A 25,840-nucleotide genomic window follows, 5' to 3' on the forward strand; every position below is an offset into this window, starting at 1 on the left:
GGAGAAAGAAAATGAATTCTCCTTACACATTAGAGGATTAGAGGTTGAACTTACTTTTGATCTTGAAGGATTATCTGTTTTTAAGGCAAAAGAGTAGGAAGTATAATCACTGCCCTAATGGTATCACTGGAGAACACATTAAGTCTTGACAATAGAAGAGGAGATAGAATGAGGGGAAAGATTAGGAACTAGAAATGGAGTTGAATGTTTTCTTATTCCATTATTACTTCCTAGAATACTATCTCCCAGGGAATGATTTTTTCCAAACCAATATCTTAGAATGGAAACACTTTTCCAACCAAGGAGTTTAGGCATTTTGAAGAAAAATTTAAACAGCAAACTAATGAGTCATTTGAATCTAGCTCCTTAGGATCTGAGCTAATGGAAATTATTCAAAATTTTTGTTAGTTGCACAACTTCAACAGCTTTAAGAGATTTCAAAGAATTTGCTCTTATAAAGTTAGCTGAAGTAGTTGGAGATCTTAGATAGGGATTGCCCTTTGCCTGTTTTTAGGTGGCTGAAATGTGGATATCTATATATCAGAAACCACATGAAAAATTTTAAAATAGATGGAGGAACGATGTTTTTCCCTGAAAGGAGCTTTAAGTATGATTTTTGGAATTGTCCAGAGAAGACTATGACTGACGATCAGCCTATGGGAGTATTGGCAAAATTGTATTGGGGTATATGTAATCCTATTAGGATCTCATCAAAAATTAAGACATCCTTGAAATTCCCCATCTGGTTGTTCAGAGCCACCCAAACCTTTGTTTCCAGAATGAGGAGATTGTTGAGATGATAAACGCTAAGATTCCTTCAAGGCCTGTACTTTCTAACTTTAGGACAGCAGAGGGACTAGAGAACATATAATAGAACCACTGTTGCTTAGAAAGCAGAGAGACAGCATCAAAAACTAAGGGATTGCTTGTTACTGGCAGCCAAGTTACTGTTATACCACAACGTATATACCTTAACAGGTGCATAGAGATGTTCATTTCTATCAGGAGTTAGGGAGAAAATGACAAGCAAGAGAAGAAATGTCATTACTCAAGTGAATATGTGAGATCCTTGTTTGGATCTCAATTATGACAACTGATCAAGGAAAGTTTATCATGGACATGGACAGAGTTCTAGAGAGTTGCTATTTATATAGGAACTTGCCATAGCTTTTTATGCTGGTTTTTGTGGTAGGACTAAATCCTTGGAGTTGCCTAAATGATCCTTTGAAGTTGATATTATCTAGAGTTTCCATCTAGAATTTCACAGTATCTAGAGTTTCACATATACATGAATAGAAGTAGAATATAGTCATTGTACTAATGACTATTGTCAGTATGGTAGACCAGATAATTCATGCCCCCAGTAAGTATGGGGCCATTAATTTCACCAGTTCATGAACTCTGAAATTCTTTTACCTGATCATAATATTTTATTATTCTATATTTTCCCTATGCTTTATGATCCCTCTAGTTCTTCCTCATAGTGACCTGTATTTCTTCTAATCCTCAGTTCTTTCTTAGACCATCTCCCTTGTATTGACTCTACACTCCTCATTTTCCTATCTCAATCTTAAACCAGCTTAACTCTTCACTGTCCCCCAAACTTGATTCTCTGGCCCTTTTGTTCCATCACTAATCATTTTCTACCAATTCCCAATTCTAGATTATTCCTATCATCTGCTACTGCTCCTATTCACCTGCTGCTCAACAGATCCTGGAAACCCTGTAGCCCATCCAGTCTACTGCATCTTCTTATTACATAATCAAGCACTGAGCTCTGGATCTTCCTTTCAGACCCCCATAATAGGGTTGATAAACAGATAAACTGATGAAATTTGAACATGAAACTGAGGCTTTTCAGATGCTATCTGAGCACAAAGAGCTATCCACATAATAGACACTCTGAGAGTAAAGGCAGAAACCAGGTTCCTACCACCAAGTTTTTAAATATTTATTTTATTTTTAATTTATGAAATAAAATAAGTATTTCCATAACACTACAATAAGAAAGATGATTGCATATGAAATTTGCAATTCTATTGTGTACAACTTGTTATTCTTTTTAAATATATTTTTTTAAAGTTATCATGTTAAGTAGGAGAATGTATGAGATTACATAATCTTATCTGGGCTATCACCACAAGGCAATCTTACACTTCTTTGATTCAATAAACTTCACAACTTTTCTAAACCTATTCATCCTTCTTCAAGCCTCCTAAGGCAGCTCCAATATCCAGTCTCTCCTGAATTTAATTAAGATCCTTAATTCATAGTTTATCAAAAAAAAAAAAAGAAAGAAAGAAAGAAATTGAAATCATTCACTAAAAGCTCCCTCCTCATCTCACAGCACTCAACATTTAACTCCTCTGTCTCTATTACCCTATCACTGGAAAGGTGGCTCTCTTTGTTGCCATGACAAAACCCTCTATATATGCTCTTGTTCCTACTCTCTTCTGGCTTCTTTGATTATGGCTCTATCATTCTTCTCTCTATCATTTTCATTATCTCCCTATTTACTGACTTCTTCTATGTTACCTAAAAATATAACATTTAAAAACCACCAATGTCTCCCTGGCTCTTAAAACACTTTCACTTAAATCAATTGTTCTGGCTATCACTTTATATCTCTTCTTCTATTTATATCTAAACTCCTTGAGAAAACTGTCTATATACTTCTCCTCTTACTCAATTCTAAACCCTATGAAATCTGCTTCTGATCTCATCATTCCACCAAATGCTTTCTCTAAAGTTTCCAGTGGTCTCTTAGTTGCTAAATCTAATGGTCTTTTCTCAATCCTGATCCTGCAGAATCTGATGTTGTCAGTTCTCTTCCTCAAGATGATTCTCAAAAGAAGCCTTTTTAGTGGGGCCTAGAGTACGCTATATATCCTTGAAAGATATAAAGCAACTAAGTGTGGTAGCATGCATCTGTAATTCCTACTACTGGCAGATCACTTGGGTTTGGGAGTTCTGATCTACAATGGGCTCAGCACTGATATTGTGCCTCCTAAGAGTATCAGGCTGCCTAAAGCTGGAAGTGGTTTAGGTTGGAAATGGAGTGAGTCAAACACCAGAGTTGATCAGTAATTGGATCAGGTTCATAAGGAGAACGCTGCATTTCTAGTCTTGGTGAGATAGGAAGACTCAGGAGGGGGGGAAAGATCTAAAGCAGGCTGCCCTGTAATCTTTTGATCTGGCTTGTCCTTGTGATCTAATGGTGCCTATATCAATGGTTCTCAAACTATTGTTTTCTGTATCTTTATCCTATTAAAAATTATTGAGGATCTCTCCAAAGCGTTTTTGTTTATCTGGGTTATATTTATAGACATTTACCATATTGGAAATAAAAACTATTTTTGAATTTGTAGACCCTCTAAAAGGGTTTCAGAGATTCCCCAGGATTCTCTAGATCATACTTTGAGAACCACTGGATATTCTTGGAAGCCTCAATCCAAAAAGATCAAGATGAGTAGAAACTTTGACAGGAACCAAGATTCAGCCACATTAAATGAGTTTCTGAAGCTATAAGTTTCCTAGAATTTCCACTTTTGAAAAAGGATTGCTTAGTGGAGAAGAATGAGAATCAAGAGGAAGAAAAGGATAATTTTAGACATTGAAAAAACTAAATGAAGTAAAAAGAACTGTTACTGCTGGAAACAGAAAAGAGAGTCAACTATGGATTCAAAGAAAAACTATTCCTGAGAAACATCTACAAAGATTGACTCCCTCTCAACAGACCCTGGGAAGCTAGCTGGACAATCCAAACCAGCAAAGACTGTACCCAAGGAGGTGAAAATTCTATGAAGAGAAAAAAAAACAGTAAAATCTTACAATACTAGACGTATGAGTTGTTTTGGTCACATGAGTTTTCTCCATGTATATCTTATTATCATTGTATTCAAAATTGGGTATCAAATTACTATTGCCCTTAGACTAAATCTAGCCCACTGTTTATTTTTACATGATCTGCAGTGTGTCAGATTCTTACTCTGTGCTTATGCTTCCACATATATCTGAGGGAGATTGTTCCCCAGTTTACGGAAAGGAATGTTTTGTAGCTGCAATTCTTACTATGCCATTTTAGTAAATGTCTTTGAATCATGACAAAAGATAGGAATAATCAATGATAGAAAGGTGCAAATACAACTGATGGAGCTTTGAATTAATACAATCATATTAGAAATTGGAATTATGTAAAATAAGTAGCTAAAATGTCCATACCCTATAACCAGAGATTTTACTACTTCCCCACAGAGGACAATAACAAAAAAGAAAAGCCCCAATATAATAAAATATTCATAACAGCACTTTTTCTAATAGCACATATATGAAAACTATTAGAAGCCCATTAATTGGAGTTGTGGCATTTTGTTGTTCATCATTCATTTTCAATTGTATCTGATTCTTTGTGATCCCATTTGGAATTTTCATGGCAAAAAAAAAAAAGAGAGATGCCATTTTCTATGATTTGTTTTTACAGATCATTTTACAGATGAAGAAACTGAAGCAGAGTTAAGTAACTTACTCAAGATCACAGAATTATGTGACACCACATTTGAAGTCAAGATGAATCTTCCAGATTCCAGGTCCAAAACTATATCCACTGCATGAATATAATTGTATATTATTTTGCCATAAGAAACAATTAACACAATGAATACTAAGAAGCATGGAAAGATTTATATGACCTAATGCAAAATAAAGTAAATGAACCAGGAAAAATATACACAATGACAACAAGTAAATGGAAAGGACAAAACAAATCAAAACTGATGTAGAATTTTAATGACCAAGTTTGGGAAAGATGAGATTTGAAAAAATACCTACCTCCTTCCTGTCTCCTTTGCAGAAATGTGGGATTATGGGTATTGGATTCTGAATATAATATCAGAATTTTGTAATATGTTGTCTAATTTTATGGAGCTAGTTTCTCTTTCCTTTGTTCTTTTTTTCATTTTTCCTTTCTTCCTTCATACTTTTTATTTTTTTTACAAAAAATGGTTTTCTGGGACAAAGTTTAAAAAGGAATACAATGAGAAATATAAGTGATATGATAAAGAAAACAAATATAAAAACAAAATATAAAATATAAAAATAAAATATATTTTTTTAAATTGACTATCATTGAGACATATTTTGACTAAATGGATGACAAAGGGTCTCTTCATCCTTCATTATGACTAAGGCAATGTTTCTTTAATAAGATGAATGGGGCACAATAACCTTCAATTATTAAATGGAAATGGTATTGTAGAGGGATGAAACTCCAAAAAGATATGTTTGAATCAGACAACTGAGCACTTAAGGCTAATTACCTATTCGATGTGAGGCAATGACTCTATTAGCATATATTGGAATAATGGCTCTCCTCACTATTGGCTTGCTGACTGTTGGGTGTTAAGATAATCATAGGCAAGGATTGGAGGGCCAGGGAGAAAGGCCAGAGGCACTTGGCAGAAGCACAAGGAGGAGAGAGGCTGGAGACTTGGGACTCCAAAATCCAGGATTCTGCTTGCCTGCCTCCTTCATTTCTCCCCCTAAAGACCAAGGACTTTAATTTATTCTGACTCTGGCTGACCCCAAGGCCCTCCAGAGAGCTAGCCTGCACTCCACATGGTATTTTTAAGACAATGATTTCCTAAGAAGACTTTGTTGAAGGCTTTTGCTGCCTTTTTTTAATATAAAGCTTTTTATTTTCAAAAACACATGCATAGATAGTTTTCAACATTCACCCTTGCAAAACTTTATGTTCCAAAATTTTTTCTCTCTCCCTTCCCATCCTTCAAGGTAGCAAGTAATCCAATATATGTTAAACATGTACAATTGTTTTCTACACATATTTCCACAATTATCATGCTGCACAGAAAAAATCAGATAAAAAAGGGAAAAAATGAGAAAAACAAAAAGCAAGCAAACAACAAAAAAGTGGAAATACAATGTGATTCACATGGAGACTGAATGTGAATCACAACATTGTATTTCCACCTTTTTTGTTGTTGTTTGCTTTTTTCCCTGGGTACAGATGATTTTCTTCATCACAAGATCATTGGAAATGTCCTGAATCACCTCACTGTTGAAAAGAGCCACATCCATCAGAACTGATCATCATATAATGTTGTTGCTGTATACAATGTTCTCTTGGTACTAGTCCCTTCGCTTAACATTAGTTCATGTAAGGTTTCTCCAGGCCTCTCTGAAATCATCCTGCTGGTCATTACTTACAGAGCAATAATATTCTATAACATTCATATACCATTACTTATTCTGCTATTCTCCAACTGATGTTTTGTCTCCTTTTCTAATGCAATAGCCATATGCCAAGCAAGATTTAACTCTTCAGGAACACTATTTTGCCTGATCCACTGATGATTCTGCACATTATGAAAAAGATAAACTCAAGTGAACTTGAATGAGGTTCTTTAAAAAATCCTCCCAATAGGCTGAAATATGAGCTAAAAGGCTGTTGTGTTAAAGTCTTGCGGAATAGAATAGATATTTTTATTTAAAAAGATTTATGGATCTGGATGAGTGGTCTGGGGCCTGAAGAGAAAATAATTAGACAAATAAAGGCTCTCCACTTTGGAATCAGAGCCAATGGAAGTAATTTACTGATTTCTCTCACAGCAGAAAATGGTTTGTAGAGTATATTAGTGCTCATCAGAGACATTATACCCACTCTGCTGAATGGAATAATCACATTGAAGTTCTTACAAGAATATAAAAGATTTAGAATTACATCTACTATAAATGTAGATATAGGAGTATGATGCTAGTTGTGGGCAAAGAACCACATTCCACATAGCTAAGGACAACGCCACTTTTGTTCATTGGATGGACATGCTTCTTCATAAGTCCTCTGATCTCATGGTTGGTTGCTTAAAGTTTCTAAGTCTTTCAAATGTACTTGTGTTTTACAGTCTTGTTATGATATGTATTACTCCAGTTCTACACTTCACTTTGCCTCAGTTTTCTGTTTTCTCTGCCAAAGTTTTTTTGTCCTTCACATTTCTTGTAGCTCAATAGTATTCCATTATATTTATTTATGTGTAATTAATTCATATTTACATTGATATTTCATAATTTGTTACCCATTCCCTAATTGAAACACCCTTTCAGTTTCCAGTTTTAATCGTCATTATACATCTTACATATGAAAACTTTTTCATATTTTAAAAATTTTTTATGTAAGTTTATTTATTTTTTATTTTTTAAAAATTATATAATCAAACCTGTCCATATTTTCTTCTGTCATTCTCTGTACTTTTTTTTTTTTGGTCAGGAACGTTTCCTCTCTACACAGTTGTAAAAAGATATTTTCTTTTTTGATCCTTTAATTTTATGATTTGATCTAAATCATGCTTGCTTTTGTATTTAAATTACTTTGATCTTTTCTTTGATCTTTGCCTAATTTTCCTGCTTTCTAGTTAGGAATGGACTTTTAAATCAACTGTTTATCATACCCTTAATTATCAGAAATCAACTTCCAATGGAAAGGGAGCACTTTCTGCTCCAGAGGTTTCTTCTATTCAGCCTTCAAGAAGTCTTGCCTAATAAGGATTAATTACTTTTAGTCATAAACCCATTTAATCTTTTCTAGCTCTTCTTTATTTCTTCCTTGATGTAGATTGCCCATATCTGAGGCTTCTACTACTTCAGAAAGTTCTCTATAATTTGAAAACACGGTTCAGGAATCCCTTAACAGATTTCCTTTTCCTTAAGATTGTTGGAACTCCTTTCTATAAAATATGAGGGACTAAAAGGTGGAAACATTGAAAAGGAGTGGATTTTTGATGATAATATGGGAGAGATGAAAAAAAATTTTTTCTTGTCATATTTTGAGTGTAAATCATGGATCTAGCTAAATGAACTGAATAAGAACTAATCTGAAATAAAGAGGATTCTTTGTCCAATAATAGTCATCTTGAATCCTTGAATGAAGGTGAAAGTGAGTCTTCATGTAATTTCCTCAAAGAAAAAGAGAATAGCCTTTCAGAAGAGATCTTTAAAAGGGTTAAAACTTCTTATTATTCTTCTGTTAGAGATCCCAGGGAGGTCAACCTTTTGACCAAGGTACAAGGAGTGAATACTAGAATAGGGCATATTTTAGTATCAACTTAGCCCCTGAATAGGCTGCAGGCAAAAAGTCTATGACCTTTTAACTACCTTGATAAAAATGACTTGGACCTATGATGAGAACTGAAAGTACTGTTCTATGGACTTAATGTTCTTGTGCTCATCATCTTTGTTTTTACATTAGGAGACCTACTGTGAATTTCTGTTGGCATTGCTCCCATTACATGAATTATACCTATAGGAAAACTGTTTATATTATTTCATGTTTTTATTTCTATGAAGCCACTTGTGCTAGGATTGTTCTAATATGGTCGAAATATCCCTCAGTATTTTGGGACAACTTACCACTAAAGAATGGGATATGCTAGGAGTGATAACTGGTTTGTAGACCAGATTGATTTTCCTTTAAGGGAGCAAAGAGGCTTGTTCTCATGATCAAAATTGATTTGGCTTCCTTGTTGCCTAAAGTATTTAAGGCTTAGCTTAGGGGGAAGGTGGAGAGAAAAAGGGGAACAGTATGTATCAGAGGTTTTACAGAATCCCCACAGCTCTTTAGAGCAATTGTTGTCAAACTTTTGTTCTATCTTTATACTTTTGAGCATCTGTCCAAGAGTTTTTGTTTATGTGGGTTATATTTATAAATATTTACTGTATTAGAAATAAAAACTAGGGAACATCTAGGTGGCACAGTGGATAGAGCACCAGCCCTGAAGTCAGGAAGACCTGAGTTCAAATCTGGTCTCAGACACTTAACACTTCCTGTGTGACCCTGGACAAGTCACTTAACCCCAATTGCCTCAGCAAAAAAAAAAAAAAAAAAAACCACCTAATTTTGAATTTGTAGATCCCAAGGGTTTCAGAGACTCCTAGGATTCTCTGGACCACACTTTGAGAATCACTGCTCTAGAAAATATCTTCCCAAATTAGCAGAATCAATTGCTATAGTGAATGTGAAAAAAAGAAATGAATTGTCTTCTCTAAATTAAATTACTCTGAATTTTTAAACTTAAGAATCCACTATTATTAAATTCACTATTATTAGAATTCATTTTATATTAAGTTTGAGTGCTTTATTGCATTATAATCCCAAACCTGAATCACTACACTGGCCTAAATTAGACTGATCTACAATGCTGTCTCATGTTTTACTAAAAAATAAAAATTATCACCACAAAATTTTTCTTCTCTTACATATTAAAACTTTTTGAAATCAAGTCCCTATTTTCTTTATTTTTCTTCAGATTCTGAAAAAGATGTGGTTCTTTTCATTAAGGATAACCCCTCTACTTGTACCCTTATTCACATTATTTGCCACGCTTTCTAATATATTGTCTCCTTATTCATTGTCCCTCTTTTAGCTTCAGGTTCTACCTATTTACTGACTCTGTGCTTCATATCTAAGTGTCGCGTATTTTAAAGCATAAAAGAACCAGATACATCAAATAACACAAAAAATTTATTTTATTTTGAAAAGTTTTCATAATCTTAATTTTTTAAGTTTTATGGAATTAAAAGACAAAACACACACAAAAAAAGTTGTACTGTGGCAGATCCAACTTAATTCTCTGAGGTATGTTAAAATTGCAATATTTCTAGTGTTAAAGAAACTTCATTTGACAGTCCTATGTCTCTCCTATCTTTAAAACCAAACTTCAAGGAAATGTCATCTATGCTCTTTCCCCCCCATCTTCTTTCTCCTCTTGTCATGTTTTTACAAATCTGATCTTTGACGTCATGAATTGACATTAATCTTTACACAATCATCAGTGTTCTTTTAATTGTTTAATCCAGTGGCCAATTCTCAGTCTTTTATCTTCCCTGACCTATCTGCAGGATAAAACAGTTGAAGTTAACTCTTCTTGAATATTTTCTCCCACTTGGACTTTTTTATAGCATTCTTCTCCACTTACCTTTCTGATGTTTCTCAATTTCCTTTCCCAGTTCATCATCCATATCCTGCCTTTATCCATGAGTTTTCCCCAAGGTTCTATCTAGGCAGCTTTTTTGTCTATATTCACTTTCTTGCTGAACTCATCAGCACTCATAGGTTTAACTATCATTTCCAGATAGAAAATAGAAAAGGAAAGCCAATCAAATTATTCTATAGGAATCTCTTGTGGATCACTGGGGCAAAAAAAAAAGTCTCATATATGCACTCATACATTGTGTTACAAATTAATACCAATTTATCCAGGTTAGGGGCCATCCTGTATTTAAGAGAGCAATGAAAACTATCACATTTGCCAGTTTACTGATAGTAAAACACATTTTTCCATTCCCAAACTTGTAATCCCAAAATTGTAATTAACAAATTTCAAGACTACATGGACCTCAATTCCAAGTATGGATTGACAATAATTAACTGACATATCCTTATAAATGCAAGTCAATATATGTATATTGATGTATATATGTATATGTGTGTATATATATATGTGTGTGTGTGTGTGTGTGTGTGTGTGTGTGTGTAAATGATATAGTTAAAAGTGGATAACATTAGCCAACAATGAGTTCAGCACACATTGCCATCTGGAAAGGTTCAGAAATCCTATCTTGTAACAGTCCTTGTGTATATGAAGTCACTATAATCCTCATGAGGGGAAGAAAGTCTGAAGTTCAGAGAACAAGAATATTTAACACAGCAAAGTGAAGCCAAGAATTTAGAATTTCTCCGCAAAGATTATGTTATCAATGGAAATAAATGTATCTTTGAATTCTCCTTCCCAAACTGATCATGGACAATCAGCAGCAAGCATACATTCCAGATGAAAATCACTGAGCAGTGATCTTGGCCAAGAGAGAGCCATGAATCAAGTTTTCATGCCTCTAAGAGCACTGATGTTGAAGGAATAGCAGTAAATGCAAAAGATCATCAGTTTTTCATGCTGAGTGAAACAAGCAGAACCAGGAAAATATTGTATACAGCAACAGCAAGACTGTATGATGATTAATTATGATAGATTTAGTTTTTCTCAAGGATTCAGTGGTGATCCAAGGTAATTCCAATAAACTTTGGATGGAAACCAACATTTGCATCCAGAGGGAAAAAATGTGGAGACTGACTCTAAATCAACATATGTTATGGCTCACTTTTTTTTCTTCTTTTTTTTTCCTCTTGTGATTTTTCCATTTTGTTCTGATTTTTCTCTCCCAATATGATTAATATAAAAATATGTAAAAATAAATATACATGTATAACTCCAATTTTTTTTTACCAGTAAATGGGGAAAATAAAACTTTTTTTAAAAAAAGATAATCAGTTCTACCAAAAAGTATGAAAAAGCAATTAGTGTTGTCTAAAATATATTGATCTAGTTTTTATACAAACAAAATTAGTGCAGACAAGATTAGAAGGGAAGCAATAAACTGGGAAAACATTTTTACATTCAAAGGTTCTGATAAACATCTCATTTCTAAAATATATAGAGAATTGACTCAAATTTATAAGAATTCAAGCCATTCTCCAATTGATAAATGGTCAAAGAATATGAAGATGAAAATGAAAAAATTGAAACCATTTCTAGTCATATGAAAAGGTGCTCTAAATCACTATTGATCAGAGAAATGCAAATTAAGATAACTCTAAAGTACCATCTCATATTTCTCATACTGGCTAAGATGACAAGAAAAGATAATGATGAATGTTGGAGGGGATGTGGGATAACTGGGGACTACTACATTGTTGGTGGAGTTGTGAAGTGATCCAACCATTCTGGAGAGCAATTTGGAACTATGCTCAAAAAGTTATCAAACTATACATACTCTGATCCAGCAGGGTTTCTACTGGGCTTATACCCCAAAGAGATACTAAAGAAGGGAAAGGGACCTGTATGTGCCAAAATGTTTGTGGCAGCCCTGTTTGTAGTGGCAAAAAAATTGGAAATTGGGTGAATGCCCATCAGGTGAAAAATGGCTGAGTTATGGTATATGAATTTTATGGAATATTATTGTTCTATTAGAAATGATTAGCAGGATGAATACAGAGAGACCTAGAGAGACCTACATGAACTGATGCTAAGTGAAATGAGCAGAATTAGGAGATCATTGTACCTAACAACAAAAGTATATGATGATCCATTCTGATGGACATGGCTCTTTTCAACAGTGAGATGATTCAGATCTGTATGATCTTGTGATGAAGAGAGCCATCTATACCCAGAGAGAGGAATGTGGGAACTGAGTGTGGATTATAACATATCATTTTCACTTTTTTTATTGTTGTTGGCTTGCATTTTATTTTCTTCATTTTTTTCCTTTTTGGTTTGATTTTTCTTGTGCAGCAAGATAATTGCATAAATATGTATGCATATATTGGATTTGACATATTTTTACCATGTATAACATATTGGATTACTTACTATCTGGAAAGAAAGGGAAAAATTGGAATACAAAGTTTTACAAGGGTTAATTTTGAAAAATTATCCATGAATCTTTGAAAATTAAAAAGCTTTAATAACAAATAAAATAAAATATGTTTATCTGTGGCTAAAAGCTGGGGGGGAGGGAAGAATGATCATTTTGGATATCTGCACAAATCAATGGCCTCAAACTCGGGTTACAGAATGAAGTATTGCAATTGAATATCCTAACCGATCCTCCACAAGTTATAGAAAATAATCAATGCTGCCTCCAATTTATTGATCTATAACTAGGAGAGCATATGATAATGATTATATATATATGTGTGTGTGTGTTGTGTGTGTGTGTGTGTATTATATATTGTTATATGAGAATAAAACTCTAGTTCTTATGAAAGCAAGTTCTGCTGGCTCAAGTTAGAGGCATACAAGAAATGTGAGACCTCTGCTTGGCATATTCAACCAGAAGTGCTACCAATTGAAGCTACTTACCTGTAAAGGATAAATAATAGAAAGCCCTTGAAGTTTGTGTATATAGACTTCTTATCACTGGGAAGAGATAAAAAAGGCATAAATAGAATCTTAGTGGTAAATGACCACTTTACCTAGCAGACATGGGCTTACACCAGAAGGCTTCCACAGTAGCCAAGATTTCATTAGACAAATATCTTTCAGTATACTGGTTCCTTACGATGTTTCATTCTGTGGGGGTTCAAATTTTGAAAGTATGTTACTCAAGGTATATAATCAGGGTTCTAGGATCACATCTTCAAGGAGATTATTCTAATTACACACTACTAAACACGCAGATTCTAAAGCCTACATTAGCAGGCTAAGTAAAGTCGGTGTAATCTTTCTTGTCTCTACCTATAGACAAGAGTATACAAGGATCAATTCTGATGGACATGGCTCTTTTCAATAATGAGATGATTCCGATCAGTATGATCTGAGTATGGGTTTTACTCCATAACTGTTGAAATTTAGTTGTGTATGGACCTGGGTTTCAAAGTTTCTGAAAATGAGAGGTGTAGAGATTCACTACCATGTGTCATTCAACTGAGGTCAGTTAAGGAAGACATCACTTAAGGATTCCCTCAGCTCATCTCTGCCTCTTAGTTTCCCTGGCTTCCTTCATGACTTCATAGTTCAAATTCCCCTTCCAAGGGAGGCTCAAGAAGGTCCTTATTTCCTATTAAGATTTACTTTCTATACTAAAAGGCTCCACTCTTTTCTTTGCCGGTTCTTACACACCATAGCCACCGGGGAAGAGCTCCCAGCACGGAAGCAGAAGACACGGACTCTCAGCCGCAGCTGCATCACTGTGTATGTGTGATTCCGACGCATTCCTTTGCGACCGCCATCTACAACAATGGAAGAATAATCCTTTCTCCGTCCTCCATATAAATGGTTCGTGGATAAAAAGAGAGAAAGAAAGTGTTCTCACTCTACATTTACTGCAGGCCTCTAATTAGGCTCCCTAATGCGGGAGTCCCTGGAAGGCTTCAGTCTGGGGATCTGTTTCTTACTGAGTAGAGTTCATGGACCGCCTTCTCGGAGGTTCCGGGGATCCCAAGGAATACCCTGAACCAAAGGAACATAAGATGAATCAATGGAGTGGTCAGTCCGAAGCAGAATCCAGGAAGCCGCAAGGACTCACATTGAGGTGGGTGGGGCAACATACACCACGAGCTCCCAGGAATGAAAGCGCCTTGGACGGTCTCCATGGAAACAAAGAAACAGAGAGTCAAATCATCGTCTTCCGCTCCGCCGTCAAGACAAATTAACCAATAATTCGAGCGAGCTACCGAGTAGAAGATGTCATTGATGGGGATAAGGGAACCTGGGTCTGCCGCTGTCCAATCGCTTTTGAGGTTGGGTCCGCGGCGCTTTCCAGTATTAACCAATAATGAGACACTATAAAGTAACCTCTCACTGCCACTGGAGGATGTTATGAGGGAGGAATGAAATTTTTGAGTGGCCGCCTCCGATTAGTGAATTTGGAACGGTGTGGCTGAAAGCCCACTTGTGATTCGCTACCTTTAGAACTAGGGCCTAGCTGGAAGGGGCTAGTCCGAAGTTGGAGGTTGTTTGGAAAAGAGGCGACCTCGGGGTCAGCTCTTGGGGAGAGGGCTAGCCAGGTGAGGGGACTTTGGAAGGAAGGTTTGGGACAGAACAGTGGACTTGAGGAGAGCGGATCTGGGAGAAAGACGTTGATCGCGAAGAGAAAGGGGAGGGAGCAGTAGGAGGAGCTCCGAACCTGCGGCCTTTCCTTATCATAGCCCTACCGATATTCCGTATCACCTACGGAACTGAAACAATTATTTAGAGCCAGTAAAAGGCCGGACATTATAGACGGGCTAGCCTCGGAACCAGAAAGACCGTGTTTCAGTGACCCTCTAGGTTCTCGGACAACTTTATTAGACAGAGTATTGACTTGCACGGGCTAGTCCTCTCAATCCAGCCGTAAGGCAAGGACCGTTGCTTTTGTCTTATAGGCATTTGGGAAATGTGGCATCTTCTAGCCTAGTTCAATGCGTTGTAGGTTTTGCAAGTTCACGTGCACTCATAAAAAGGCCCAATATCCCTTCCCCAGATGTGCCGGTGACGAATATAAAGGGTGGGTTTTTTTGTTTGTTTTGTTTTGGTTTTTTTGTTTTTTGGTCTCAAAATACATTAGCAACAGAGCTGGAAAAATAGAAGCTAAACGTAGTCCACTGTCAGCTGTGCTCCTGCTCAGTTGGGTGTAAGCAATAGAGATGAACAGCTCCTGCTGCAGATTCAAATCAGACTTTGACCTCAAGACCAGGAAACGTATGAAAGGAGATGAGAAATTGCATGTTCACAGGTCTTTTCTTTTATCAATAGTATTTTATTTTTCCAATTACATGTAAAGTAGTTTTCAACATTCATTTTTGTAAGATTTTAAGTTCATTTTTTTTCTCCTTCTCCCCTTCCCCAAGATAACAAGCAAGCTGAAATAGGTTATATTGTGTACGGATTATACAAATGGTGAAAATAATATGTTTTGATCTTCATTTTATCTCCATAGTTCACTCTCTGGATATGGATAACATTTTTCATCCCAAGTCTATTGGAATTGTATTGGGTCACTATATTGCTGAGAAGAGCTGTCTATAATAGTTGATCATCACATAATCTTGCTGTTACTGTATATAGTGATCTTCAGGTTCTGCTCATTTTACTCAGCATCAGTTCATGTAAGTCTTTCCAGGCTTTTCTGAAATCAACCTATTCATCATTTCTGATAGAATAATAATATTCTTTTACATTCACAAACCAAAATCTATTCACTCATTCCCCAGTTGATGCATCCACTTAATTTCCAATTCCTTGCCACAGCAAAAAGAGTTGCACATGTAGGTCCTTTTCGCTCTTTTATGATCTCTGTGGGATACAGACCCAACAATGGTACTGTTAGATCAAGAAGAATGCACAGTTTGAGTACCTTTTGGGCATAGTTCCAAATTGCTCTCCAGAATGGCTGGATCAATTCGCAATTCCAGCAGCAATTTATTAGTGTTCCAGTTTTCCCACATTCCTTCAACATTTATCCTCTTTTCCTGTCATCTTAGCAATCTGATAAATTTAAGGTGGAACCTCAGTGTTGTTTTAATTTGCATCTCTCTAATCAATAGTGATTTAGAGCATTTTTTCATATGACTAGAAGTGGCTTTCATTTTTTCATTTGAAAATTGTTATATCCTTTGATAATTTATCAATTGGGAAATGACTTGTATTCTTATAAATTTGACTCTGTTCTCTATATATTTTAGAAATAAGGGCCTTATCAGAAACACTGGCTGTAAAAATTGTTTCCCAGATTTCTGCTTCCTTTCTAATCTTGACTACATTGGTTTTGCTTGCACAAAAACTTTTTTAATTTAATGTAATCAAAATTATCCATTTTGAATTTCATAATATTCTCTAGTTCTTCTTTGGTTATAAATTTCTCTCTTCTTCAAAGATGTAACAGGTAAAATATCCCTTGCTCTCCTAATTTGTTTATAATATCACTTTTTATATTGAAATCATAAACCCATTTCAACTTTATCTTGGTATAAGGTGTGAGATGTTGATCTTTCCCTAGTTTCTGACACATATTTTTCTAGTTTTCCCAGCAATTTTTATCAAATAATGAGTTATCATAGAAGCTGGAGTTTTTGGCCATGTCAAATAGTAGATTACTATAGTCACTGACAATTATGCTTTGTTCAACTAACCTGTTCCATCAATCCACCTTTCTTATTTCTTAGCCAGTACCAAATGGTTGATGACTGCCACTTTACAATATAATTTTAGATCTGGTATGGTTAGGCCACCTTACTTTGTATTTTTTTTTCACAAATTTCCATGATATTCTTGACCTTTGTTCTTCCAAATGATTTTTATTATTATTTTTCTAGCTCTGTAGAATAATTTTTGGTAGTTTGGTCTGACACTGAATAAGTAGATTAATTTAGGTAGAAATGTAATTTTTATATTAGCTAAGTTTACCCATGAACAATTTATATTTTTCCAGTTGTTTAGATCTGACTTTATGGTATGAAAAGTGTTTTATAATTATATTTTTATAGTACCTGAATATGTCTTAGCAGGTAAACTCCCAGATATTTTATGTTTCTCTTTCTATCTCTTGCTGCTGGGCTTTATTGATAATATATGAAAATGTATATTATTTATGTAGGTTTATTTTATAGCCTGCAACTGTGCTAAAGCTCTTAATTGTTTCAAGTAGTTTTTAAGTTGATTCCCTGAAATTCTCTAATTATACTATCATGTCATCTGCAAAGAGTGATAGTTTTGTTTCCTCATTATCTGCTCCAATTCCTTTGATTTCTTTTTCTTATTATTGCTAAAGCTAACATTTGCAATATACTATTGAATAATAATGATGATAATGGATATTATTGTTTCACCTTTGATTTTAATAGAAATGCTTTATCCTCATTACATATAATGCTTTCTGATGGTTTTAGATAAATGCTCCTTATCATTTTAAACTTAATTTATTCCCATGCTCTTAGTGTTTTTATTAGGATTGGCTGTTATATTTTGTTAAATGCTTTTTCTGCATCTATTGAGATAATCATATGATTCCCATTACTTTTGTTACTGATATAGTCAATTATGCTGATAGTTTTCCTGATATTGAACTGGCCCTACATCCCTGGTATAAAGCTCACTTAGTCATAGTGTGTCATCCTGATGATAAGTTGATCAAATCTCTTTACTAATATTTTATTTAAGATTTTTGCACCAATATTCATTAGGGAAATTGATTTATAATTTTCTTTCTCTGTTTTGGCTCTTCTTCATTTAGGTATCAGCCCCATATCTGTGTCATAAAAGCAATTTGGTAGGATTCTTTCAACTATTTTTTCAAATAATTTATAAAGTATTGGAATTAAGTGTTCTTTAAATGTTTGGTAGAATTCACTTGTAAATCCAAATTCTTTCTTAGGGAGTTTATTGATGACTTTCCATTTCTTTTTCTAAAATGGGAATATTTAAATATTTTATTTCCTTTTTCTGTTAATCTGAGCAATTTATATTTTTTGTAATATTCATCCACTTCAAATAGATTGTCAGGTTTATTGGCATATGGTTGGGTAAAATTACTCTTAATTATTACTTTAATTTCCTCTTCATTGGTGGCAAGTTCACCCTTTTAATATTTGACACTGACAATTTGGTTTTCCTCTCTTTCTAATAAAATTAATCAAAGATTTATCTATTTGGTTAATTTCTTCTTAAAACCAATTCTTTTTTTTTAATGTTCATGGTAAAGAAAAACAAAAGCAAAAATTTTTTTTTATTTGTAATCTTCTGTAATCTGTCGTTTGTAATCTTTTGGTTATTTATAAATCTTTGTATTTTATTACTTTGAGATGTAAATTTTGTTTTTTAATTTCAAAAGATCTTTATTGTGAGCCTGGCTTTATGAATCCCTTGATTGTTCCATATACAACCTTTTTTAGCACAAAATAAGGAGGGCTGTGACATCTATAATGGTCCTTCAATAAATGCTTCTTTGGGCCACTGACACAACTCATTTCTTCAGTCCAGGAAAAAAAGGATCAGAGACCAACAGGAACTAAACAGTCATATGGTTTTTCCCTAAGACTTAAAAACTCCAGATGTTTAGCCAAGATTTAATTTCTTTCCTAGCTCTGATATGAACTAATTGTATAACCTAGAACAAACTGCTTACCCTTTCTGAACCTTTTCTTTCTCCTTTGAACTGGTTTCTTCCATTCTCTAGTTCTATGAGTGATGTTTCTTAGATCACAATTAAGGGGCACGTGAAAAGATAAAAAATTGGGCCAAATTTCCCTTTATTCATGAGGCCTGACTAAATATTTTAGAGAGAGTGGGATTTCTTCTCACAGGATGGTAAAAAGATAGCTAGATTTAGTATAAAAGACTTAGGTTCAAAGCCCATCTCTCCTATTTACTCCATACATGACTGACTTAATTTGATCATCCAAAAAAAAAAAAAAAGATCTCAATGATCTCTAAGGTCCCATCCATCTTAATCTCTTATTCCCTACCTGCATCTGAGAGGTACTAAAATTTCTGTCCCAATTTGAAGCTTGAAAACCAACTCTTAATTTTATTTATCAGTTCAATAGTTTTCTCAATTTCAAATTCATTAATCTCTCCTTTGATTTTCAGAATTTCTAATTTTGTATTTAATTGGGGGTTTTTAGTTTGTTTATTAATATCCTCTTTGTCTATTTTATTCATGTAGGCATCTAGAAATATAAAATTTTCCCTAAGAACTGCTTTGGCTGCATCCCATAAGTTTTGATATGTTGTTTCATTATTTTCATTCTTTTGGATGATGACCACTGGTTTGAATCCACAAACCATAAACAATCTCCCAGACCTCCATTTTCTGTCTCTCTGTGCCTCATAGAGGATTCTATCATTAACAGGATTTGCAAATTTATTTTTTTTTTAACTTTTTATTGACAGAACCTATGCCAGGATAATTTTTTACAGCATTATCCCTTGCATTCACTTCTGTTCCGATTTTTCCCCTCCCTCCCTCCACCTCCTCCCCCAGATGGCAAGCAGTCCTTTACATATTGAATAGGTTACAGTATATCCTAGATACAATATATGTGTGCAGTACCGAACAGTTTTCTTGTTGCACAGGGAGAATTGGATTCAGAAGGTATAAATAACCTGGGAAGAAAAACAAAAATGCAAGCAGTTTATATTCATTTCCCAGTGTTCTTTCCTAGGGTGTAGCTGCTTCTGTCCATCCTTGATCAATTGAAACTGAATTAGCTCTCTTTATTGAAGATATCCACTTCCATCAGAATACATCCTCAAACAGTATCGTTGTTGAGGTATATAATGATCTCCTGGTTCTGCTCATTTCACTTAGCTTCAGTTCATGTAAGTCTCGTCAGTCCTCTCTGTATTCATCCTGCTGGTCATTCCTTACAGAACAATAATATTCCATAACATTCATATACCACAATTTACTCAACCATTCTCCAATTGATGGGCATCCATTCATTTTGCAGCTTCTAGCCACTACAAACAGGGCTGCCACAAACATTTTGGCACATACAGGTCCCTTTCCCTTCTTTAGTATCTCTTTGGGATATAAGCCCAGTAGAAACACTGCTGGATCAAAGGGTATGCACAGTTTGATAACTTTTTGAGCATAGTTCCAAACTGCTCTCCAGAATGGCTGGATGTGTTCACAATTCCACCAACAATGTATCAGTGTCCCTGTTTTCCCACATCCCCTTCAACATTCCGCATTATCTTTCCCTGTCACTCTAGCCAATCTGACAGGGGTGTAGTGGTATCTGAGAGTTGTCTTAATTTGCATTTCTCTGATTAATAATGATTTGGAGCATATTTTCATATGTCTATAAATAGTTTCAATTTCTTCTGAGAATTGTCTGTTCATATCCTTTGACCATTTATCAATTGGAGAATGGTTTGATTTCTTATAAATTAGAGTCAATTCTCTATATATTTTGGAAATGAGGCCTTTATCAGAACCTTTGACTGTAAAAATGTTTTCCCAGTTTATTATTTCCCTTCTAATCTTGTCTGTATTTGTTTTGTTTGTACAAAAACTTTTCAATTTCATATAATCAAAACTTTCTGTTTTGTGGTCAATAGTGATCTCTAGTTCTTCTTTGGTCAAAAATTCCTCCCTCTTCCACAGGTCTGAGAGGTAAACTATCCCATGCTCTTCCAATTTATTTATAATATCATTCTTTATGCCTAGGTCATGAACCCATTTTGATCTTATCTTGGTGTTCGGTGTTAAGTGTGGGTCAATGCCTAGTTTCTGCCATACTGATTTCCAATTTTCCCAGCAATTTTTGTCAATTAATGCGTTCTTATCCCAAAAACTGGGGTCTTTGGGTTTGTCAAACACTATATTAAAATTATTGGCTGTTTTGTCCTTTGAACCTAACCTATTCCATTGATCAACTAGTCTATTTCTTAGCCAATACAAACGGTTTTAGTAACTGCTGCTTTATAATATAATTTTAGATCTGGTACAGCTAGGCCACCTTCATTTGATTTTTTTTCATTAATTCCCTTGAAATTCTTGACCTTTTGTTTTTCCATATGAACTTCATATATCTTCAACAAAATGCTTGCACCACTTTGTGTTACTATGAAGAAAGTACCTTTTGCTTCCCCATTTAGTAAGATGAGACTTGGACAAAACAAGAGACTTGCCTATAGTGGCACAGCTAGTAATTTTCAAAACCAGACTTTGATGCTAGATTGCCTTTCCAAGTCTACTACGCTGGATCTGGCCGTCACAGATTAATGAAGGCAACAAGCTAGTACACGTATGCCAGATTCTAAACAATAAAAATAAAACAGAAAAAGTCCTGTGTCCTGAATTTCTTATGTCTATTAAGAGGTCTAAAGACTAGACATTTTCTAGAAATTCATTCTCTGCCCTGGTTAATTTTCCTCATGTATTAATGAGAAAATCCCTTCCCCTTCACTACCACAATCAGTCAGTTGGTACTCAAACCTGGGCTTTTTATATACAAATAAGTAGCTTAATAAAAATGTAAATATGAAGAAGTAAGCAAGCAAAAGGAGCACATAGGATCTTTAATCTTGTTACTGTGGCAGAGCAGTGACCCTGAGCCAAAGTGGCAATGCTAATATTTCCTTTCTTCTCTAGAATGGCTGGCACTATACTTGGAGTGGGTATAGGAGTATTCATCCTAGCACTGCTCTGGGTGTTGGTATTGCTGCTGTGTGTGCTGTTGTGCAGAGTCTCTGGCTTAGCTAGGTAAGATGTTCTTTCTCTTTAGCTGATGGCAACAAAATTATTTTAATTAATGCAATCAAAGATGAGTTTAATAATGAAGCAGGAGTAAGAGCAGTTAACCCCAGAGGACGGGAAGTGTGGGGAAAGGAAGGAAAGAGCACCAAGGATTCTGGAGAAATCTGCAGTCTGCACTAGTCCATTTCCATTAATACTGGAGAGCTCAAAGCCCCACTTCCATGTCTATCCCATTTACCACTGCCACCAATTAATGTCAACAGAATTTTGAATGCCGTCCCAATTGACCAATCTCTAATCTGGGAATGGCCAGAGCTGAACAAAGGGCAAGAGTATTAGGATACAAAGTAGCAGTATAATTTATTTCAGAGTGAAGAAAACAATTTGCAAGCAACAAAGTCCTCCTGAGTAGGAGGTCTTAATATGCTGGGGTCCAAGCAATGCTTAAATAAATAATCAACTACAGATGGGCTGGACTTTGACATAATTATTTTTAAATCTTGAATAGCAGTTTCGTACAGCAGCCCCATGCATGGACAATACAGGTATTCCTTAGTCCTCTGGGAATACTCTTCAAGTTGATTGTTTCACTATGGGATATAGTACTTGGTTTGGTTCACTTAGCTGTTAAAAGGAACAGGGATTGTGAGCAAGTCAAAAGATGTGATGGATGGTTCTTGTGTCCCTGGAAAATAAGGGGACTAAATCTTCAATGAACACCTGGTACTGGTCAGAGCAATACTTTGCCCGAGGATGAGATCCAGAGCATAAAGAATTTTTGTTTTCCCAAATTCAGGGCACAGCTTACTTGCTAGGCCTTAGCTCTGTAAAATAGGATGTCCCCTAGGATAGAGTCCTAGGTAAAAGCACTTGGAAGTGAAAATTGCTGAACTCATTAAACAGAATTCAGGAGATCATTTTTAAATTAGTGGTAGTTTGAATAAGTTGCATTTTAACCTATCGTAAATAGTATATTATTTATAGTCTAAAGTATAAGATTTATTTTTCAGTTTTCACTGTGAGGTGGGAAAACATGCTAGAAATATAGGGAAATCTACTTTCTCTTTCACCTAAAAATAATTCTTTAGATTTATAGAATTTGGTTAATTCTTTCTCTAAAGCTCTAGATCTGGGCTCAGAGAAACTACTGAAGCAACAATTGTGAAGCCAAAGCCATATAACCTCTGAAAAACAGTCATTAAACTTGCTCTCTGTGGATGTTCTGCCTGCACTGCCAAGAGTGAAGAGGAAGGTTGTATTAGTACATGAGAATTTATACAAAAAACAAACAAACAAACAAACAAACCTGCTTTGACTTGAATTGTTAGGGTTATTACAATATGCATATATAATCAGAGGTAAAAACAAAGGTTCCAAACTTGCAACATCAGAAATTTGGATCATATTAGGAATACTTCTAGCTAATACCTATCTAAAACAGGACCAAGAGACTTTAAAAAATTTTCTGAAATTTATCAAGTTAGGTGGACAACAAGACCTCTAAGCATTGTTATGGGGCTAGAATCTATAATACTGGCTCCTGGGAACAGTCTAAGCCTAACACATTAGTGGAAAATATGAACAGTACTGATAATATTTATGTATTTGTCTTCCAGGTTCTCAGTCATTTTTGTTTTCCTTGCTGCTTTGATTATCACAACAGTTCTATTGTTCTTTCCTCGGGCTACTGATATCCCAGCCCCAAAGGTGGAAATGAAGGTAAAATTCTCTTTCTTTTTGCCTTTTTAGCTATGATTCTTAGGTCTTTGTGAAATCGAACAGGATCTTCACTGATGTAAGATTGATTTGTTATATGATATTAGAAAAGCTGTGATGGCAGAACAATGAAGAAAGTAGTTTTTAATCCCCTTTCTGCCCATTCTCCAAGAAAAATAATCTATTTCTGAATCTTGGTCTGTGTTGCTGCCTAATGAAATTGGTAAATTATCACCATGTAAATTTAGGAAGAGTAGAGGTCTGAGACCATCTAATGTGATAGTGGAACAAAGAGGCCAAAATCATTACTATAGGTTTCAATCAATGTAATTGGATGATAGTTATTAATTTATTTCAGTGATCAGCTTATGACTTTTGGGATAGATTATAACAAATTATTTCTGCAGGTATTGCAAGCAATTGGTTATAATCATATTTGTTCAAGAAATGTTGGATGCATGAATATTTACAAAGTATCCAAATATTTTAACAAGAATGCTACATAGTATTATCTAAGGCTTATTTTATCAAGGACTTTCCTGGTTTCCCATTAAGTCAAGCAGTCTTAGAATAGAAAACATCAGCCAGGGAATGTAAAATTAACCTCTAAACTCTTAGTCTTTTAATTCATTAAAGCTCTAATTCACCTCAGCTCTAAAAGGGAACTAGCTTGTTTATTTATAAAGGAAAGCCAGAAAGAGATAAGGTCTGGAAGTTATAAACATGTAGGAATTAGTGACCATTGCTAACCAAAGATTTTTCAACCTTATATGACAAAGATGTAAAAGTGAAAAACAGAAGCTATCATTTTTGATGTTGTTTTCCTCTGTTTTCTAGATTGTGGACAAGTTCTTCATTGGCCGGTATGTTCTACTGGCTTTTCTCAGTATTTTCTTCCTTGGAAGCCTCTTCCTGTTTCTAATTTATCACCTTTTGGAGCCAATCTATGCCAAACCACTTCGGTCATACTGAGGACTATTCAAAGAAATACCATAAATACTAGTTGAACAGAGCTGCTGCATGGGCAGCTTCCATTTCTTGGATCTGGCATGAATTCCATGAGGATTGAGATTCATTGAAGGAGCTATGTAATTATGCCTATGGGGATAGATTCTCCCTGAGAAATGTTGATATCCTCATAATCACCTTATATGACATCACTTCCCTTTTTTATACCTCAATTTTTCACTTATTTAGAATCAGAAACATGAGGATAACTATTTTGAAAACTTAGGATAAAATGGAATGATTTATAGGAAGAAAATGTTTGCTTGTAGCTGGTAGAGGCCAAAAATCAGGTACTTTATGATGATCTAGGAAACTACTTTGCTTGAAAATGCACTTAGATATAAAGTGTTACTTTCATTTTTGGAAAATTTTGTGTAGTGCCTAGTTATTAATCACTTCAGTGTCATTTCAGTTAACACTGTCTTTTATTCCAATAGACTTGGGATGGAAATGCCATCCATATCTAGAAAAAGAACTTTGGAAACTGAATCTGGATCAAAACATAGTATCTTCACATTGTTATTGTTTGCTTTTTTCTTTCTCGTGGCTTTTTCTGTTTTGGAATGATTTTTCTTCTACAACATGACAAACATGGAAATATGTTTAAAAGGATAATACATGTTTAACCTATATCAGATTGCTTACTGTCTTGGGAAGAAGGGAGGTAGAGAAGGAAAGGAGAAAAAATTGGAACACAAAGTTACAAAAACAAATGTTGGGAGCAGTTAGATGCACAGTGGATAGAGCACACTAGCCCTGTATTGAGGAGGACCTGAGTTCAAATTCAGCCTCAGACACTTAACACTTTCTAGTTGTATGACCCTACATTAAGTCACTTAATTCCAATTGCCTTGCCAAAAAATAAAATTAATAATGTTGAAAACTATCTTTACCTGTATTTATTTAGAAAAAAATTATTTTAAAAAAACCACTGATTTTTGTGTATTCCAAGTCTCATTAAAGGTGAGAGAGGAGTTAAGGAAGTAATAGTAGTCCTCACTTTGGTAATCAATAAATTGAATATTCATTGCATCCTATGCCTTCATTTTCTCCTTGGGTTGTTCTTCTTTTCCTCATTTACTATTATATGAATTCAATTTGAGACTATTATTTTATCTTCTTTGTACTATAATCCTTTCACTAGAGCTATTAATGGTCATACATCTTTGGTGTGTCTGGCATGTCCTTTTACCTGTTTGGAATTCCAGACTAAGTAATATTAGTCATAAAATGGGCAAGAGCTCTAAATTTTATCTGTTTTCAAAAATCAGTCTTCTGGCTTAAGATCAGAAACCTGAAAATGAAGGCTGAAAGTCAAAGTGAAGTTTTGGAAACTTCAAGACTTTGAGGAAGGTTATGGTCACTTGGTTTC

At 34.8% G+C, this 25,840-nt stretch overlaps 1 protein-coding gene across 3 annotated transcripts; it reads left to right on the forward strand.

Annotated features, from left to right (window-relative positions):
• Nucleotides 1-14,465: 14,465 nt before the first annotated feature.
• On the forward strand, nucleotides 14,466-25,500 carry TMEM218 (transmembrane protein 218). 3 transcript variants are annotated; one of them, XM_051986760.1, is made up of 6 exons: nucleotides 14,475-15,048; nucleotides 15,481-15,649; nucleotides 17,773-17,808; nucleotides 21,640-21,750; nucleotides 23,361-23,463; nucleotides 24,298-25,500. In XM_051986760.1, the coding sequence occupies exons 4-6, from the start codon at nucleotides 21,641-21,643 to the stop codon at nucleotides 24,430-24,432; spliced, it is 348 nt and encodes a 115-aa protein (XP_051842720.1). In that variant the 5' UTR covers nucleotides 14,475-15,048; nucleotides 15,481-15,649; nucleotides 17,773-17,808; nucleotide 21,640; the 3' UTR covers nucleotides 24,433-25,500. The 3 variants fall into 3 exon arrangements, with proteins under 3 accessions (XP_051842719.1, XP_051842720.1, XP_051842718.1); XM_051986759.1 differs by lacking the exon at nucleotides 17,773-17,808 and having other exon boundaries at nucleotides 14,466-14,569; XM_051986758.1 differs by lacking the exon at nucleotides 17,773-17,808.
• The last annotated feature ends 340 nt before the right edge of the window (nucleotides 25,501-25,840 follow it).

The sequence above is a fragment of the Antechinus flavipes genome, chromosome 3 (genome assembly GCF_016432865.1).
Source record: "Antechinus flavipes isolate AdamAnt ecotype Samford, QLD, Australia chromosome 3, AdamAnt_v2, whole genome shotgun sequence".
NCBI lineage: Eukaryota > Metazoa > Chordata > Mammalia > Dasyuromorphia > Dasyuridae > Antechinus > Antechinus flavipes.

Excerpts from the sequence above, each read along its gene's own strand:
- TMEM218 (XM_051986759.1), top strand. The coding sequence starts at position 21,641 with ATGGCTGGCACTATACTTGGAGTGGGTATAGGAGTATTCATCCTAGCA. Across the intron at positions 21,751-23,360 it reads AGAGTCTCTGGCTTAGCTAG|GTTCTCAGTCATTTTTGTTT; the intron begins GTAAGATGTTCT and ends TTTGTCTTCCAG. Across the intron at positions 23,464-24,297 it reads CCCCAAAGGTGGAAATGAAG|ATTGTGGACAAGTTCTTCAT; the intron begins GTAAAATTCTCT and ends TCTGTTTTCTAG.